Raw genomic sequence first — 15,618 nt, forward strand, 5'->3', positions numbered from 1 at the left:
TATATTTTTAAAGAACATCCTGGTGGTTCTGACCAACCTGGCGTATGTGATAAATAACAACCCCCTTCCCTCCCAGCAAAGCACACGAGGCCCTCCTGCCCACCTCCCCTCAGGCAGCCCTGGCTTCAGCCACACTGAACTCCCAGTTCAGACACAGCTGGCCCTTTAAGAACTCTGTCCAGCACACCCTATCCCAGTGTGCCTTCCCTTCTCCTCCAGGCAAATCCCTACCCATCTTTGAGACACAGTTCAGATCCCTGCTCTTCAGAGAAGCCTTCCTACCTCCACCAGGTCTTAGTCCTGCCTCTGTTCCTCCAGCACTTCGTCAGCCCCTTCCGTTTGCATGCATGTTACATTGCACTGTGTCGGGAATCTCTTTCCTCCATAGCTCGTGAGAGCCCCCAAAGTAGGAGTGGCATTTTGTTTATCTCTCCTGCAGTTAGCACAGTGGCCGGCACAGAGGAGGAGCTCAGCAGAGGTTTGGATACGTTACCAACTGACGGAAGAGACCTGTCTCTGCGTCAGGTAGCTCCTCAGGTATGGCCCTGCCCATGCTGGGTCCTATTAGGACCTTTCAGCTCAGCCTCAGGAAAGATGTGACTGATGAAATTTCTGTGGTCAGGACTGAAACCCGGACCTGAGTCGATGCCCCCTACCGGCGCGCATCTGCCTCTCTTTCACAGCTTCTCAGTATGAACTCAAGACATATGAGTCAATTTGTATATGATCCCCGCTGGATTTGATCAGGACATTTAATCCACCTGTGCTAGAAAAGAAGTAAAAGGCAGGCAGGAGAGAAAGAGAGATATGGGAGGGAGAGAGATGAGGACGCCAAGGAGAAGGAGGGGGCCTGGAAGGGAGAGGGAGAGGAAAGCACATTTTATGAACTTCAAAGCCAAAGATAACAGCGTTTTGATTATTCACTCCTTGGGGATTATCAGTGTCACTCTTCCCTTTGTAGATCCGAAGAACAGAGAAATAACTCCCCAGCCAACAATCGCTGTGTCGTGCAAATGTCAGGAACCCATGTGTTGGCCCTTTTGTTCACTCATTTATTCACTGAGCAGATATTCACTCTTGCACTCTCTGTGCTGCGCCCCATGCAAGATGCTGGCTGGTGATGAGAGAGGTTTTCCCTAAATGCCCCCACAGCTCATTCCTCACGATTGGGCGGCTCTACAGGGACCCTTCCACGGCCTCCTCCAAGTCCTGACCCTGATCCCTTTCCTTTTTACAGTTGTTTTCAGTTCTCGGCATATTTTGGCATTCCTCTTCCCCTAGAGCTGGCCGTGGCCTATTCCCACACACCTTCCTCTATTCGTGAAGACAAGGCCTGCTCCCTCCTCTAGCCGGGATTTTGTGCCCCTCGCATTTGCCCATCCCCGTGTTCCTCTGATTTCAGCACTCATCACACTGCGCTGTGTTTCGCATATACCCGTGTGTCTCCCCTTCTGGACTGTGAGGTCTCAGGGCAATGGCCATGTTTGTCTTCCTCTATTGCCTCTCCAAAGCCCAGCACCTGGCAAGGACGTATTAACTGTTGAGTGAATAATTGAATGAATGAATCCATCAACCAATGAGTGAATGAATGGATGAAGGGCTCACTACTCTCAGAGCCAGCAAAATTAAACCTGAGGTAGTGACCAAAGTTCCAGAACCTCTGAAAGTTCTCAATCTCTGCCCCTGGGCTTTCTTTCCCAACCTCCTCAAAAACCTTCCTTAAAGGTGCCGGAGGCCTCTCTGCCTGAACTCCTGAGGGTTCAGAACAGCCCTTCCACCGAACTCCCCTCCTCCCCACCCCAAGAGCCAGTTCTCCAGCCCTGCCCTGGGTCCTCAGCAAGACCCAGGCAGGAGTCACCATGCGGGCCGTGCCCAGGGAAAGGGAGTTCCCTTCCTTTCATGGAGCTAATAGTCAGGCTGTCCGCAGCATTAGTATCCTGAGGTGGGGGGTTGGGGGAAGCCAAGGTCAGCCCTCAGGAACTCAGAGAAGTGCTCTGAGGAGGAATAGGGAAGGAGGCCTGGAGCCGAGGGTTGTGGAGGGAGCTCTGACTCACTGGGAAGGGGCAGGGGCAGGCCATGGAAAGCCTAGGGTTTCCATGCCAAGAAGCGGAACTTTCTCCTGAGGCTCAAGAGTTGATAAACTTTTCTGTGGTGATGAAAGCCTTGCTTCAGAACCCATAGTCATTAGGTTCTGATTGGCTGTGAGTTGCAGAAAACTCCTCCACAGAAGCTTAAACAAAACACTGATTATTTTCTCCATAACCCAAAGGTCCAGAAGTGAAGACTCCAGGGCTGGTTTAGTAGTTTTCTCAGTGTCTTGAGCACCTGCTATTTTTCCCTCTGCCATGCTTTGCATGTGGCTCTTGTCCTCATGATCACAAGAAGGCTGCTTCACCTCTGTCCTCACATTTGTATTCCAGGAAAGCAAGGAGAGAGGTGGGAAAATGCCCTGAGAACTCCTCAGCTCATGTCTCATTGCCCAGAATCCTGTCACTTCACTATCCTTAGCTCTGAGGTTAGCCAGGTACATTGCCATGCTCCAAACAAAACCAGCGTTCTATTAAGAATGGGTAAATGGTGGGAGGAACATTGAGTGAACCACTATGTCTGTCACAGAGTCCCAATCATGAACTAGATCAAAAGGAACTGCTTTGGTTGGAGCAAGGCCCTGCCCACTCTGGCTCTTTTCCCACCTTTGTTTGTGCCCCCATAGTACCTTTGTAGAACCCCAGGGTGCCTGGGAACTCAATTTGAAAACCATTGCTCTAGTCCAGAGGTCAGCAAACTTTTTGTAAAGAACCAGATCATAAATATTTTACACTTTGAGGACCATGTGAGGTTTCTGTTGCACATTCTTCTTTGTAGTGGTTTATTTATTTTTTAATCCTTTAAAAAAGTAAGAACACTTCTTAACTCAAGGGGCCAAACAAAAAGAGGCCACAGGCCTGATTTGGCCCAAGGACCATAGTTATCCAACCCCAGCTCTAAGGGGTCGTGGGGCATAGAGTTTTTGGTACAGAGTGAAGGATGAGCAGCAGAGGCCGGAGCCCAGCTAGGAGGCAGTTATAGGAATGCGGTCATTGGACAAAACAATCTCAGTCTAGATCTCTTGGGACTCCAGCTTCCCAAAATATGCCTGAGAGCTGTCACATCCTCTGGAGCCTCACTGAGACCTTGGGCACAGCCTGGCAGGACTGGGATCCCTGTCCTTCGGCTGGTCCTGGATGGTGCTCAGGAAGCAAGGAATGTCCTCTGGGCCCAGGGTGGGCACCCTCCATGGTCCCACTCCCGTTGCCCGCAATTCTCCGGAAAGGCGGCTGTGTGCTGAGGGGTACAGTCTCCAGGATTCCCTCCCCCACCCACTCTCTGCAATGAACACAGGCTCAGGCTCGCCTAAGCCCTCGTCCCACTCCTGGACCCTGGACCAGCCTCCTGGCAGGTCTCTCTGCCTCCAGCCCTCCCTCCATGCCGAGTTATAGCTTCCCGCCCATCTTCACCCTCAAATCCAGACTGCTTGCTCGGGCCTGCCAGGCAAAATGCAGACTCAGCTGTGCTGCTCGCCCCTCCCCGCTGACCCCTCGGCTGCCCTCCTTGCTCCTTGTTCCCCTGTTCACTGCTCAGAGCATGTCCGGGACGGAGCCCACACCCTTCTCCATCCTGCAGGTCCCTGCACACCCACCTCCTCCATGCGGCCACCTTTCATCTCACCCTCCTTTGCCGTCCTCCAATACTCACCATCTGCACTGTGCACTTGGCGTTTAGATTCTGCTGTGAATTGTCAGGCAAGTGAGATAACTTATGGGAAGCAGCTAGCTCGGTGCTTGGCACAAGGCAGGTGCTCAGTAATTATGCCCTAGTGCAGGGTTTGTTTATTCATTTACCTAATGGGTGCAAATTGGGTGTCTGAGCTGTATATACGCGTGCCTCTTTAATCATGCCTATTTCATGTGCTGCCACTCTCCTGCCTTAGAAAGACACTTTGCCAGCTTGATTTATCTGTATGTTAGTTAATGAATCATTATAGGATCCTGTCTTTAAAGAAAGGCCAAAGAGAAGAGCGAAAAAAAAATGAAAGCACCAGTACACTGTGCACTGGGGGCCCATCCCAAAGCTTCAACATTGTATATGTCGTGCTGTCTGCTTGGTGTAATTAGCTCCCATGTTAGGGTCAGACACTCTAAAATGCAGCTCACATCAATGGTGCTCTAATCAGTGATGTGAATCATTTTATAGTTCTGGGTTCTGGCCTTCAAAGCAATGTTTTCCCATCATAGACATAGTAATCACGTGCTCTGTCTTTTGGCGGTGGCTTCGTGACTGGGGGCTGGCTGGAAGGGGTGACGGTGGTGAGAATGTACAGGCAGGACCCTCACTCCCTGCAGAGGCCAGGCCCCTCAGTCTGCAGAAGGCACAACTGGCCTTGGAGTATTTTATGAGCAAGTGTTAGCTGAGCCGCTGGGATCCAGAAAAAGAGCTTAGGGAAGACTGAGAGGATAAGTCGTGGTCCCTACCTTGTGGACCGGAGACCTCCCTGGGATGCTATGAGGCGAGCACAGTGGTAAGGGCCTGGCCTCTGGCTGCCTGATGAGTCCCAGTTCTACCACTTAGCTGTGTGATCTTAGGCGAGTCGCCTAATGTCTCTGTGCCTGGGCTTTCCCATTTGTAAAATGGAGGTATTCGTAGTGGCTGTTGTGAGTCTTACATGAGTTGATGTACGTAAAGCGCTCAGAACAGAGTGGAGTACATTATAGGTGTCGGCTCTTGTAGTGACAGAATCTCTCAAGAGAAGATCAAAGGGAAGATCAAAAACTGTGATTAAGTGTCTCAAAGAATCTCCTAGACCAGAGGTCGGCAAACTACCACCTTTGGGCCAAATCCAGCTCATTGTTTGTTTTCGTAAACTAAGCTTTATTGGAACACAGCCATGCCCATTCGTATACATACCAGTGTACGTGGATTATGGCTGCATGGCCGTGTGAAGCTGTGGCTGCATTCATGCTACAGCAGCAAAGGTGGGTCATTGCAACAGACATCAGATGGGATGCACAGGGGCAAATATTTACTGCCTGGCCCTTTACAGGAATAGTCTGCCGACCTTTGTCCTTGATGATAGCTCCTGTGAGGGGTCCAAGAGCCTGGCGATAAGTCCATGCTGGGGAGTCAGGAAAGGTCTGGAAAGCGTTCTCCCATTCAGCATTGTCTGAGCCCGTGGCATGTGCCTGGCACACCGACAGGCGCTGGTGGTTCAGAGGCCATGAGACCTGGCCCCTGCCCTCCAGGAAGTTCATGGTGTAGTGGAAGACCAGGTAAACAGATCAGTCGCAGTGCAGCAGGTAAGTCCTGACACGGAGAGGAGAGGAAGGGCAATCAGGGAGCACTTGGACAAGAGTTCAAGGATGTGGAGACGTTGCTAGGGGAACCGGGGGCGGGGGAGGGGACTGTGCAAAGCGGGGTTGTGAATGGGCCGATGTGAGGGGAGACCACACAGGCCCTGAGGTGGGAAGGCAGCGGGGAGCAGGTGCCGAGGGCCCCCCCTTGCGTACTGGGCTAGGAAATGGCGACATCGTTCTGTAGGGCAGGACTGGGGAGGGTAAGAGATGGGAAGGCGATTCCAGCCTAAGCAGATGGTGATGATGGGTCCTCAGGGAACATGGAGGCGAGCTTGCCTGCTCGGCGGGAAAACCAGAGGGGCTAAGGCTTCCCCACTCACTGTAGGTTGCTCACTGTAATATGTGTCTATGTAGCCAACAAGGATTTTTATCAGTAGGGTCTAGTATTTTTGTCGAAACTATCTGAGAGCCCCAAGCAGGAATGCTTTCCTCACTCTACTTGCATACCACCGGCGATGGGCTGCTCACTACCTCTGAATGCAGTCCTTTTCATTGTGGGACAGTTCTGACAGTCACAGAGGTGGGTCTCAGTGCCTTGTCGTCTCCACGTTTGCCCCTGGAGCCAGCCGGGGTTACTGCTGCTCCTGCCTCTGTCCCTGAGTCTCTCTTCTCCAAGGTCAGTACCCCCAGCTCCTCCATCCCCTGTTTTCTAATAGGCCCCAACTGCTGCCTGCTAAGGGCCCACATCCTCCCTCACCCACACTGTTGTACAGCCCAGACATCGGGCTGTTTTCCACCAGCCCTCAATGCTATTGCTCCTAAAACAGAAGTCTCGTGCCGTACACTTACTTACAACTCTTCCATGATTCCCCCTTGTCTTTAGGACAAAGCCTAAATCCTTAGCATGACAGACAGCCCTTCCTAACCTGGCTCCTCCCACTTCTCTGGCGTCACCGCCCTCTGCTTCCCTCTCAGTCAGACAACTCCAGATCTACTCGCCCCACGCGTCTGCCCCAGCACCTGCTTCTCCCTCTGCTTGGATCACTTTCCTTTCCTTCTCCGTTTATCGGACCCCAGTCCCTCTCCCAAACTCAGCCTGGGCTTCATTTCCTCCAGGAAGCCTCCTGCAGCCTCCTTCCAGCCAATGGCACCCGTCCTCCCTCCCGTCCACGCTCACGGCTTCTCGCTGTGAGTCCCGTGCCCAGGCAGAGGGCACTGCACAGGCGGTACCGGGCTCAGGCACAAGTGCAGCAGCCGTTTCCTTCCGGGGCACCTGAAGGCGCCCTGGGGTGACGCTCTGCTGGGCTGTTTGGTTTGGACAGAGGAAGCCTGCACCACTAGGAAAAACCATCCACGGGAATTCTCTACTCCTTGAGGGGCAGAATGGAAAACAAAGTGCTTGCAGCCTCCCTACTGGGAGACTGAAGGTCTTTATCCCATTGAAACCAGCCTGAAACAGACAAAAAGAGGCCCAGATGAGATGTTAGGGGAGGGGACTCTGTGTGTTCTGTCTTCATGAACGGCACTGTCACCCACCACCCAACTGCCCAAGCCGGGAAGCTGCAGGTCTTCCCAGACTCCCTCTCTCCCTCAGTCCCCACATCCGTCCAGCCACAAACCCTGAAGACTGCAGGACCGTCTCTCTCGTGCGTCTCCACTGTGTGGACCTCCTGCATCGCTCACCTAACTGCCACCGAAGCCTCGAATCAGCGCCACCGGCTCTGGCCTCCCTCCTGCCACGTCAGTTTCCACACGAGCAGCCAGACCAATGTTCTTCTCCAACACCTAATTGTCCCCGTTACCCACTGTTTAAAACTCTCCTGCCGCTCCTCCCTCAGGATAAAGCCCAGCTCTTCGGGGCTGGGGAGGCTATGAGGCCCTTTGGACCTCGCTCCAGGCAGATGTCTCAAGTTCTGGACCTTCTTGAGCCACCTCCTTGCACAGAAGGCCCAACCACATCGTCCCCCAGAGTGAGGTAGCTGACGGCTATGTTCAGTTTGTGGACCTGCATTGATAGACACTGACCACTCCGGAATGTTCCATCTCTGCCACAGCTCGGGCCTTGTGCACTAGACCCCTGCCTCTCCCGTCATCCCCTTCTGTCCCCGACAGTCTTCCAGAGCCTTCAGAACTCTCAGACCACCACCCCCCTGCCAATCACAGCCTCCCTGCCTCTCCCCACCATAGGCTAGCATCTGTCACCTGGGGTTGTGGTTATCAGTTTACTGTTCTGTCTCCCCGCTCACCCAGGGCAGGGACCGTGTCATGCTCACCATGAAACCCTACCTCCTAGGCTGGCATGTGGTGTGAGTGCTTAGTAAATATTTGCAGCAGGCAGGACTAAAACAAGATAAAAGAATCAAGATTCTTTTATTCAACATTCATTTATTCAACAAATAAACAATCAAAGTGGATGGAGAAAAGCAGGCAGAGGAGAGGCCGAGGGAAATGTCTGCAGGTCCCTGAGGACCGCATAGCTAAGAGTCCACATGTGGCCTGAAAATCTGCCTCCAGTTCCACGGGGATTTCTGTGCATTAAAGCATGAAGGAAGAGTCTCATCCTCTCACAGCTGGCCAGATGTGCCTGGTGTTGCCATGACAGCCTCCAGAATTGGCCAGATGTACCATGATCATCTTTGGAAAACATCAGGGGACCCCAGAGACTGTATGGCCCCAGAGAGAAAAAGTTCACACTCAAAAAGGTGGCATGGAAACGCTCAGTTTGGATTGAGGGTTGTGTGGGGTGGTGTCGCGGGCGCTCTGGGCATGGGGACATGAAGATCCTTGCTGTCTTCAAGGCCGTGGGAGTCTCTCCCGGCAGCCCCTGCCCTCTCCCTAACCCCTGCTCCCTCCCTAGGTGATCAAGTTGGCCTTCGAGGAGTTTGACCTGGAGAGGGGTTACGACACCCTGACGGTCGGGGACGGTGGTCAGGACGGGGACCAGAAGACGGTTCTCTACATGTGAGTGAAGCGGAGCACGTGGTGGGCAGGGCAGGAGCACGGGCACCTTGGCTGGGGGCAGGGGGATGGGCTTGTCGAGTCCTGCTTGGTCCCCCTGACCCTACCCCCTGCCACCATGCGATGACAAGGACAGGTGTCCTGCAGCACTGTCTCAGCAACAATCCTTCCGTCTCCCTCTGCTCCTACCAAGGGAAACAGAGCACTGGGCCAGAGTCTCGCTAGGAAGTCACAGGGAAAGTGTACAGAAGGGGCAGCCTCTTAGGGAGCAGGGGAAATGGAGGTTTGGTGCGTGCGCCTGGAGCGTTCCGCTTGACTGTCTGCATCTATGCAGACCCTGCTTCTGCCCCCAGGAGTTTTTCCTCAAGGCCACGTACGTGTGGTGGTCTAACTTCAGACAGAGACAATGGAAGTGTTTTGCTAATTTCCCTCCACGCTCATAACTGTCTGGGAAAAGGATGGTTTCAGGGAATTGGGACCACATTTTCCGAGGCCAGAAAGGCTGGTTTGACATGGTCTAGTCGAGGGAGAGGATGACGTCGGGCTGCCCTGGGTTCCATTACACTGGGTCTCAGCTCTTGGGGGCCATTTGGCTCCTCCTTCACCCACCATGATTAGCCTGACGTGAAAGCAGGAGAATACTCCTGTTCAAGGTGTGTGGCCCAGCGTTAGAGAGATAGACAGGCCTGACCTCATCCACCTCCCCTGCCAAGAAGGAGGGGAGATTTCACATATGTTGGGCACCTACTATGTGCCCAGGCACTGTGATGGGAACTTTCACATCAGTTATCTCATTTAATTCCCACAGCAGCCCTGTGAGGAAGGTGCTATTATACCCATTTAACAGGTGGAGAAACTGAGGCCCAAAGGGTGCAAAGATGGTTGGTGGCAGAACCAGCACTTGAATTCATGTCTTTTGATTTCCATCAAGGACAGCATCCCATGCCACACCCCCTCCCAACCACGCTAACACCCTCTGGTCTTAATGCTGAATTAAAAAATGGCCATTCTGTAATAGCTGGCTTGTCCAGGAGCTGTTCTGTTCTGGGTGCTTCTCATACCTTCCTCACATCTACCTGGAATATCCTATTAGGGCAGTTGAATAACATAACCTACCATGTCAGGTGACATGGCTGGGACTTGGGATCTCTCAAGAGAAAGGAGTGGAATGTCAGCCTGAAGGGCATCGTCCCTGCTGCCTACTCTCCCCTGTGTTAATCAGGGTTCTCCAAAGAAACAACCAATAGGATGTGTATATATAAAAAAGGGATTTATCATAAGGAATCATTTTGTGTGATAATGGGGACTGACAAGTCCCAAGATCCGCAGGCTGAGTCAGCAAGCTGGGGACCCAGGAGAGCTGATGATGTAGTTCTAGAGCAAAGGCCAGCAGGCTCAAGACCCAGGAAAAGCTGATGTTCAGTTCAAGTTCAGGGTGGGAAAAAAGCACTGTCCTACCTGGAAGTCAGGCAGGCAAGAAGAATTCTCTTTTACTTGGGAGAGAGTCAGCCTTTCTGTTCTATTCAGTTCTTCAACTGATTGGATGAGGCCCACCTTCACTGGGGAGGGCAATCTGTTTTACTCAGTCTTCCAAATTAAATGTTAATCTCATCCAGAAACACCCTCACAGAAACACCCAGAATTATGCTCAGTCAGATATCTGGGCATTTTGTGGCCCAATCAGGTTGACACATGAATTACCCATCATCCTCAACCCCTCCCCTCCTCTCTGTGTATCCCCATCACTCACCTGCCCTGGCATGCTGACCTGTGTGGTACATCAGCTCGATGTGTCCAAGAGGCCAGGATCCCACTCTGTCTCCCCCATGACCCCATTGTGCTTTGTCATAGAGAGAACCGTAGAACAGAAAAGCTGAAAAGACTCTGGGGGAATCATACATTTCAACCCCTCATTTATATGGAGTGAAAAAGCTCAGAGAGGCTCGACCATTTGCTCAAGGTCCCACAGCAAATGAATGGCAGATCCAGGGCTTGTACCCAGGCCTCTGGACCAGTCTAGTTTGAGTGAGATCCCAACAAGTTCTGTAGCAGCCCAGGGGCTCTGCCACCACCCTCAGATCTCTTTAGGCCAACGTCAATTTCAAAACTTCAGGGAAACACATGCAAAATCGTTGGGTTCCTTAGTTGTCGTAATTGGGTCACACAGAGGAAGAGCAGAGGCCTTGGTCTTCACCCTTGCTCACCACCACCCTGGAGTCCATCCTTACTCATTACAGAATGTCAGAGCCCCCAGCCCAGGGATGTCACACGCACCAGGCTGGTGTGTCCCAGGTGGTCTCTCCCCGCTCCAGCTGCACGGTACTCACAGAGTACCGATCACCTCTCTGCAGCCAACTCAACAGCCCTCCTCAAGCTTTGAGACCCCAGAGTAGAGCAGAGATTAGAGCCCATCAATCCAACCACCCCCTCACAACCCCCCGACACCCCATCTGTGCTGGCAGTTTGTCTGGTCTCAGCAGAAAAAGGAAGCCAGGTCTCTTCTAGGAGCCCCAGGCTGTGCCGTGGACTCTGAGTCTGCCGCTCCAGCAGGCTGACCTTGGGAAAGCCACTGCCCATCTTGCACCTCTGTCTTCTCATCTGTACAGTGGGCATAACACAAGCTCTACCTCACTGGGCTACTGGGGACATTAAATAAGATAATGAAAGGGACATGGTCTGACTTGGGTAGGCGCCTGGTAAATGTGAGTTGAATCAGAGTCCTCTCCATGCCTAAACTCTCTTCTTCAGAAAGAGCGTTGCCCAGGGTGGTGGCTGTGCTTTAAGCCTCACTTCTCATGCTGGAGTGGAAAGAGGTGCCTCATTAAAAGGACTGGCTGGGTTCCGACTGGGGAAATGGGTTTCTGTCTGTGTCTTTTCTGCAATACAGTTCACAGGAAAGACAGGAGGTTGCAGGGGTGTAGACACCCCCTTGATTAGATCTGGCTCCGGCCATCCGTCCCCTGTGCAAGTGAGGACACAGATCTCTCTTCCAAGCCCTGGAATCTGGGCAGGGGAGTCATGGCTGAGATGCAAGCTCTGCCTGTGGCCGGAGGGGAGTGGTCCTGAGTCTCCCAGCACGTGAGCACATGCTGCCGGGCTCAGTGCCAGAAACACTGTGGGACTCAGTGTCTGCCTGAGTGGGCATGGCACCTAGATATTCCTTTAGATGTCATCAGTCACACCGTCATTCTCTTGGGGTGCCACAGTGGGGTGCACGCCTCTGAATCTCTCTCTCCTGACAGCCTGACAGGTACGTCGGTCCCAGACCTCATTGTCAGCACCAACCATCAAATGTGGCTCCTCTTCCAGACCGACAGCAGTGGCAGCTCCCTGGGCTTCAAGGCTTCTTACGAAGGTAACTGCTGTTGGGGAGCCGATGAGTCAGACGCTTGGGGTCTGGTTTGGAGTCAACAAGCCCTGGGTTTGAATCCTGGCTCTGTCCTGCACTAGCTTCCTCTCCTTAGGCATGTTATTCAACTCCTCTGAGTCCCAGCCTCCTTCTTTGTCCAGTGGGTCTCCTGGGCTGTTTTGAGGATTATCTGGGATCAATCACACACATCAGTTCCATCCTGGGTTCATACCTGGCTTGTGTAGACCTTTGAAAAGCCCCATAAACTTTCTGAGTCTTGCTTATTTTATAAAATCTTTAGACTGGAGGCAGTAGCTTCCCAAGCTACCCTATTTGGGTGTCATAGTGATGAGTGACTGTGTGCACAGGGCTAGGGACAGACACACACCGTTGGTGACCTGAGGAGGATGCAGACGCGGGTGACCTGCATCTCTTGGCGGGAACAGGCATTAAGGGAACGGCAAAGTCTGGGGTCCAAGAGATGCCTTTACCATCACCCCTCCATGCACTGCCAAGCCTCCTGATGACTGCTGGTGCAGACCCCACAGAAGGTGGAGCAGAGACCATCCCCCGAGCATTTGTGAAGGCCCTGTTAGGTATCCGACCCTAGACCAACACTGGGAGAACAGATGCATCAGATCTAGGCCCTTGCTGCAAGGGGCCTGCGCTAGCATGGTAAGACAGAGGAGAAAACAAACGAGCTATTATTAAAGCAAGATCATTGCAGCAAACAGAACCAATGGGAGCCCAGGGAAGGGACAGCCATCCTTTCTGGGGCATCGGGAAAAGCTTTATCGAGAAAGTGAGCTTTAAGTCTTTAAAATGACTAGAGAGACAGGCGGCAGTAGAGGGGGAGAGAAGGCATCCTTCCCCACCCCATTCGGAGACGTGATCATTCTACACGGGACTATTTAGGGTCCAAAGGACTCTCACTCTGCTCGTGTGACTCACACCCCCAGTGGACCAAAGGCCCTTCCTGTACCAGGACCTGGATTCTGTCACCAAACTGGGCACACAGGACATGTATTAGTGTCCTAGGGCTGCCCTAACAAAGCACCACAAACTGGATGGCTTCAACAACAGAAGTTTATTCTCTCACAGTTCTGGAGGCTAGAAGTCTGAACTCAAGGTGTCAGGAGGGCCACGCTCCCTCTGAGACTGTGGGTAGACGCCTTCCTTGCTTCTTCCTAGCTCCTGGTGGTGGCCACCAATCCTTAGCTTGTAGCTGCATCGTTCTCATCTCTGCCTCTGTGGTCGCACGTCCCCGTGTGTCTCTCTCCTCTTCTCATAGGACACCAGTCATGTTGGATTAAGTGCTCACCATCTTAACTTGATTTCGTCTGCAAAGACCCTATTTCCAAATAAGGTCACATGCACAGGGACCAGGGGTGAGGATTCAGGGACCAGGATCTTTTTGGAGAATACGATTCAACTCATAACGGGAGGCTAGCCCTTATCTCCTGCAGGAACACTGTCAAACCATGATATGCCCACTGGGGTAAGGAGGATGGATGTACTGTTCGAAGAGTAGGAAACATGCATCTAAGAGAGACAGGACAGCAGACAGAGAACACCTATTGGGTGACAACGTGCAGAGTTCAAATCCTGGTTCTGTCACTTTCCAGCTCCATGGTGAGTCAGGGAGCCTGTCTGGGGCTCTGTTTCTTCATCTGTGAAATGGAGATAATAATACACCTTCGGGCACAGGGCTTCTGTGAAGATTAAGTTTAGATAAAGAATGTGAAAATTAAAATGTTGCAAATTACAAGGTGATTAGTGAGTAGTGAGTGAGTACATAGGTAGTTAAATGAATGGGCTCTTCTGGCACATAGTTATATATATGCAGCTGTGAGGCAATGGAAAGAGCCCCAGACGAGAAATCAGGAGACCTTGATTCAGGCCCAAGCCCCGGCCCTCACTACTTTGGAAATGGGAATGGGTTTAGACTCAAAAGTTTCTAAGGTTTCCCCATTTCAGGACTTCTATGGATATTCAGCAGTGAATGTTTCCAGAAGTGGGGAGGAATGATTCTGTACCATCCACATTCCCTAATCTTTCCATATCTTATTCATGGCTTGGATAAGACAAAAGTCACATGAGCTTGAGAGGGATGATGGTACAACAGTCAGCAAACAGCGTGCAGAAAGCTCTGGATGGAGTGGAGTAATTGGCTAAATTACCAGGATAAGATGAAGTGGGAATAAATATCAAGTCCTGTTTGAAGTTTCAAAAATATTAGCTACTAGAATTTATCCCAGGGAGTGAGTGTGGCTTTATTCTATGCTGATCAGTCATCAGAGAACTGGGCATAGACGTGGGGACCTCAGCTTGAGATGGATAAGGAGAGGACTTAAAGTCAAGCCCAGCGAACAAGGTTAACAGCCCACTGAATGTTTATTCAGGGGAAAGTGGACTCAGGGGAGACTTGAGAGCTGTGTCCAAATATTTGAAGGGCTGTTCTGTGGGAAAGAGGAATTAGGCTTATTTGGTGTGATTTCATTGGAAAAGAAAGGGACATATCATTTGTTGAGAGCCTATTATGTGCCAGAAGCTGCGTGTTCATTGTCTTGGGGTTTTCAAACAGTGTCACACAAAGACCTGGGGTACCCTCGGGGACCACCAAGGTGGTGGGATAGGGGATGCCCAGCAGGGAGGCCTCTGACCCTGCCTCCATCTCCTCTTCTCCTCCTGTAAACCTTCTTCTAAGAGGGGATTTGTAGCTAAGCACGAGTTTGAAAAGTACCGCTTCATCTCATGCAGCGCTCACAGCTATGTGATGACGGCTGCTTTTCTGTAGAAGAGGAATCAGAGCCTCAGGGGGTAAGTGACCTGCCCAGGGCCACACAGAAATGTGGGACCCGGCAGAGTCAAGATTCGACACTGGGTCTCTGTAGCTTGAAAGCCCATGATTTTCTCTTATACTGGGAGCCTCCCCAAGTTACAGAATTTCAATTCCTTATAAAATCTTTATAGAAGCCAAAGCTTTGCCCCAGTCAAATGGGCCATGAGCCCAGTCAAATAAGTCATGAGCCTGGGTTCCTTGTTACTAGAGATTGGGATTAGGTCATTCGGCCATTTCACTCAGCCAGTATTGATTAAGCTCCTGTTATGTGACCAGAATGAGGCTAGGTACTGAGGCGACAATAGAAGGCAACATAGACTTGGCCTAAAAACATACGCTGTATGACTGCTGGTCACAGACTAGGCGTGGGCCGGACTTCTCCTCGGAACCATGACAAAATAGGAAGAGAGAAGAGAGTCTGAACGTTTAGACCCCTCAGTAACCCACAGGGGCTACACGGGTTCTGTGCACAGAGGCAGCAGCTTCTGTGAAGATAGAACAGACTCTGGAATTGGACCAGAGCTGGTGAATCCCAGCTTGGCCCCAGCTGTGTGACCTTAGGTGAGGTATACGGTCTCTCTGAACCTCCGTTTCCCCACTCATAAAATGGAGGTAATAATGCTGACTGTATTGCATTGCTGTGCAGTGTTATGAGATGAGATCACGAAGGCTCCTGGCACAGCGCCTGGCACAGCGCCTGGCACAGAGGTGCTGTCCCCTGGGGGCTGAGAAAGTTCCGTGATGACCACTGCCCTCCACTCCGGGCTGTGCCCTCCTCTGGGGGCCCCGTGGCTCCCTGCCTGTCCCCCAGGTGGCCCGTGGTTGCTCTGATAGCCCCGGTCCTAGGCCCCTGCCTCACCCTCACTCCCCAGACTGGCTGGGAAAGGAGGTGGTTCATGGTGGCCACTGTGTAAAATGTGAAGGCAGACGTGGCAGAAGACAGACCCTGGTCACCAAGGGCCTCAAGGCCTCATAAGGAGTTCGCACTTTGTTCAGTGGAAAGAAGAGCCTGGGAAGGGTTAAATGTCAGGATGGGCCTGCCTTTCCCTTCTTGTCCTTCCACCTTTGACCTTTGTTTGAGGGTGACACCCATGGGTCTCACACCTTCATGGCGAGATGCCCTCTTCTGTGGAAGAGGT

At 52.0% G+C, this 15,618-nt stretch overlaps 1 protein-coding gene across 2 annotated transcripts in view; it reads left to right on the forward strand.

Moving 5' to 3' along the window:
- The window catches only part of CSMD2 (CUB and Sushi multiple domains 2), a 652,460-nt gene that overhangs the window by 341,737 nt on the left and 295,105 nt on the right, over positions 1-15,618 (forward strand). For both annotated transcript variants that reach the window (XM_082415250.1, XM_082415251.1), the window contains exons 11-12: positions 8,188-8,291; positions 11,531-11,643. In XM_082415250.1, the coding sequence (XP_082271376.1) occupies positions 8,188-8,291; positions 11,531-11,643 (217 nt within the window). The remainder of the gene's footprint in view (positions 1-8,187; positions 8,292-11,530; positions 11,644-15,618) is intronic.

Source organism: Balaenoptera physalus (assembly GCF_965194825.1).
Source record: "Balaenoptera physalus genome assembly, chromosome: 1".
NCBI classification, from domain to species: domain Eukaryota; kingdom Metazoa; phylum Chordata; class Mammalia; order Artiodactyla; family Balaenopteridae; genus Balaenoptera; species Balaenoptera physalus.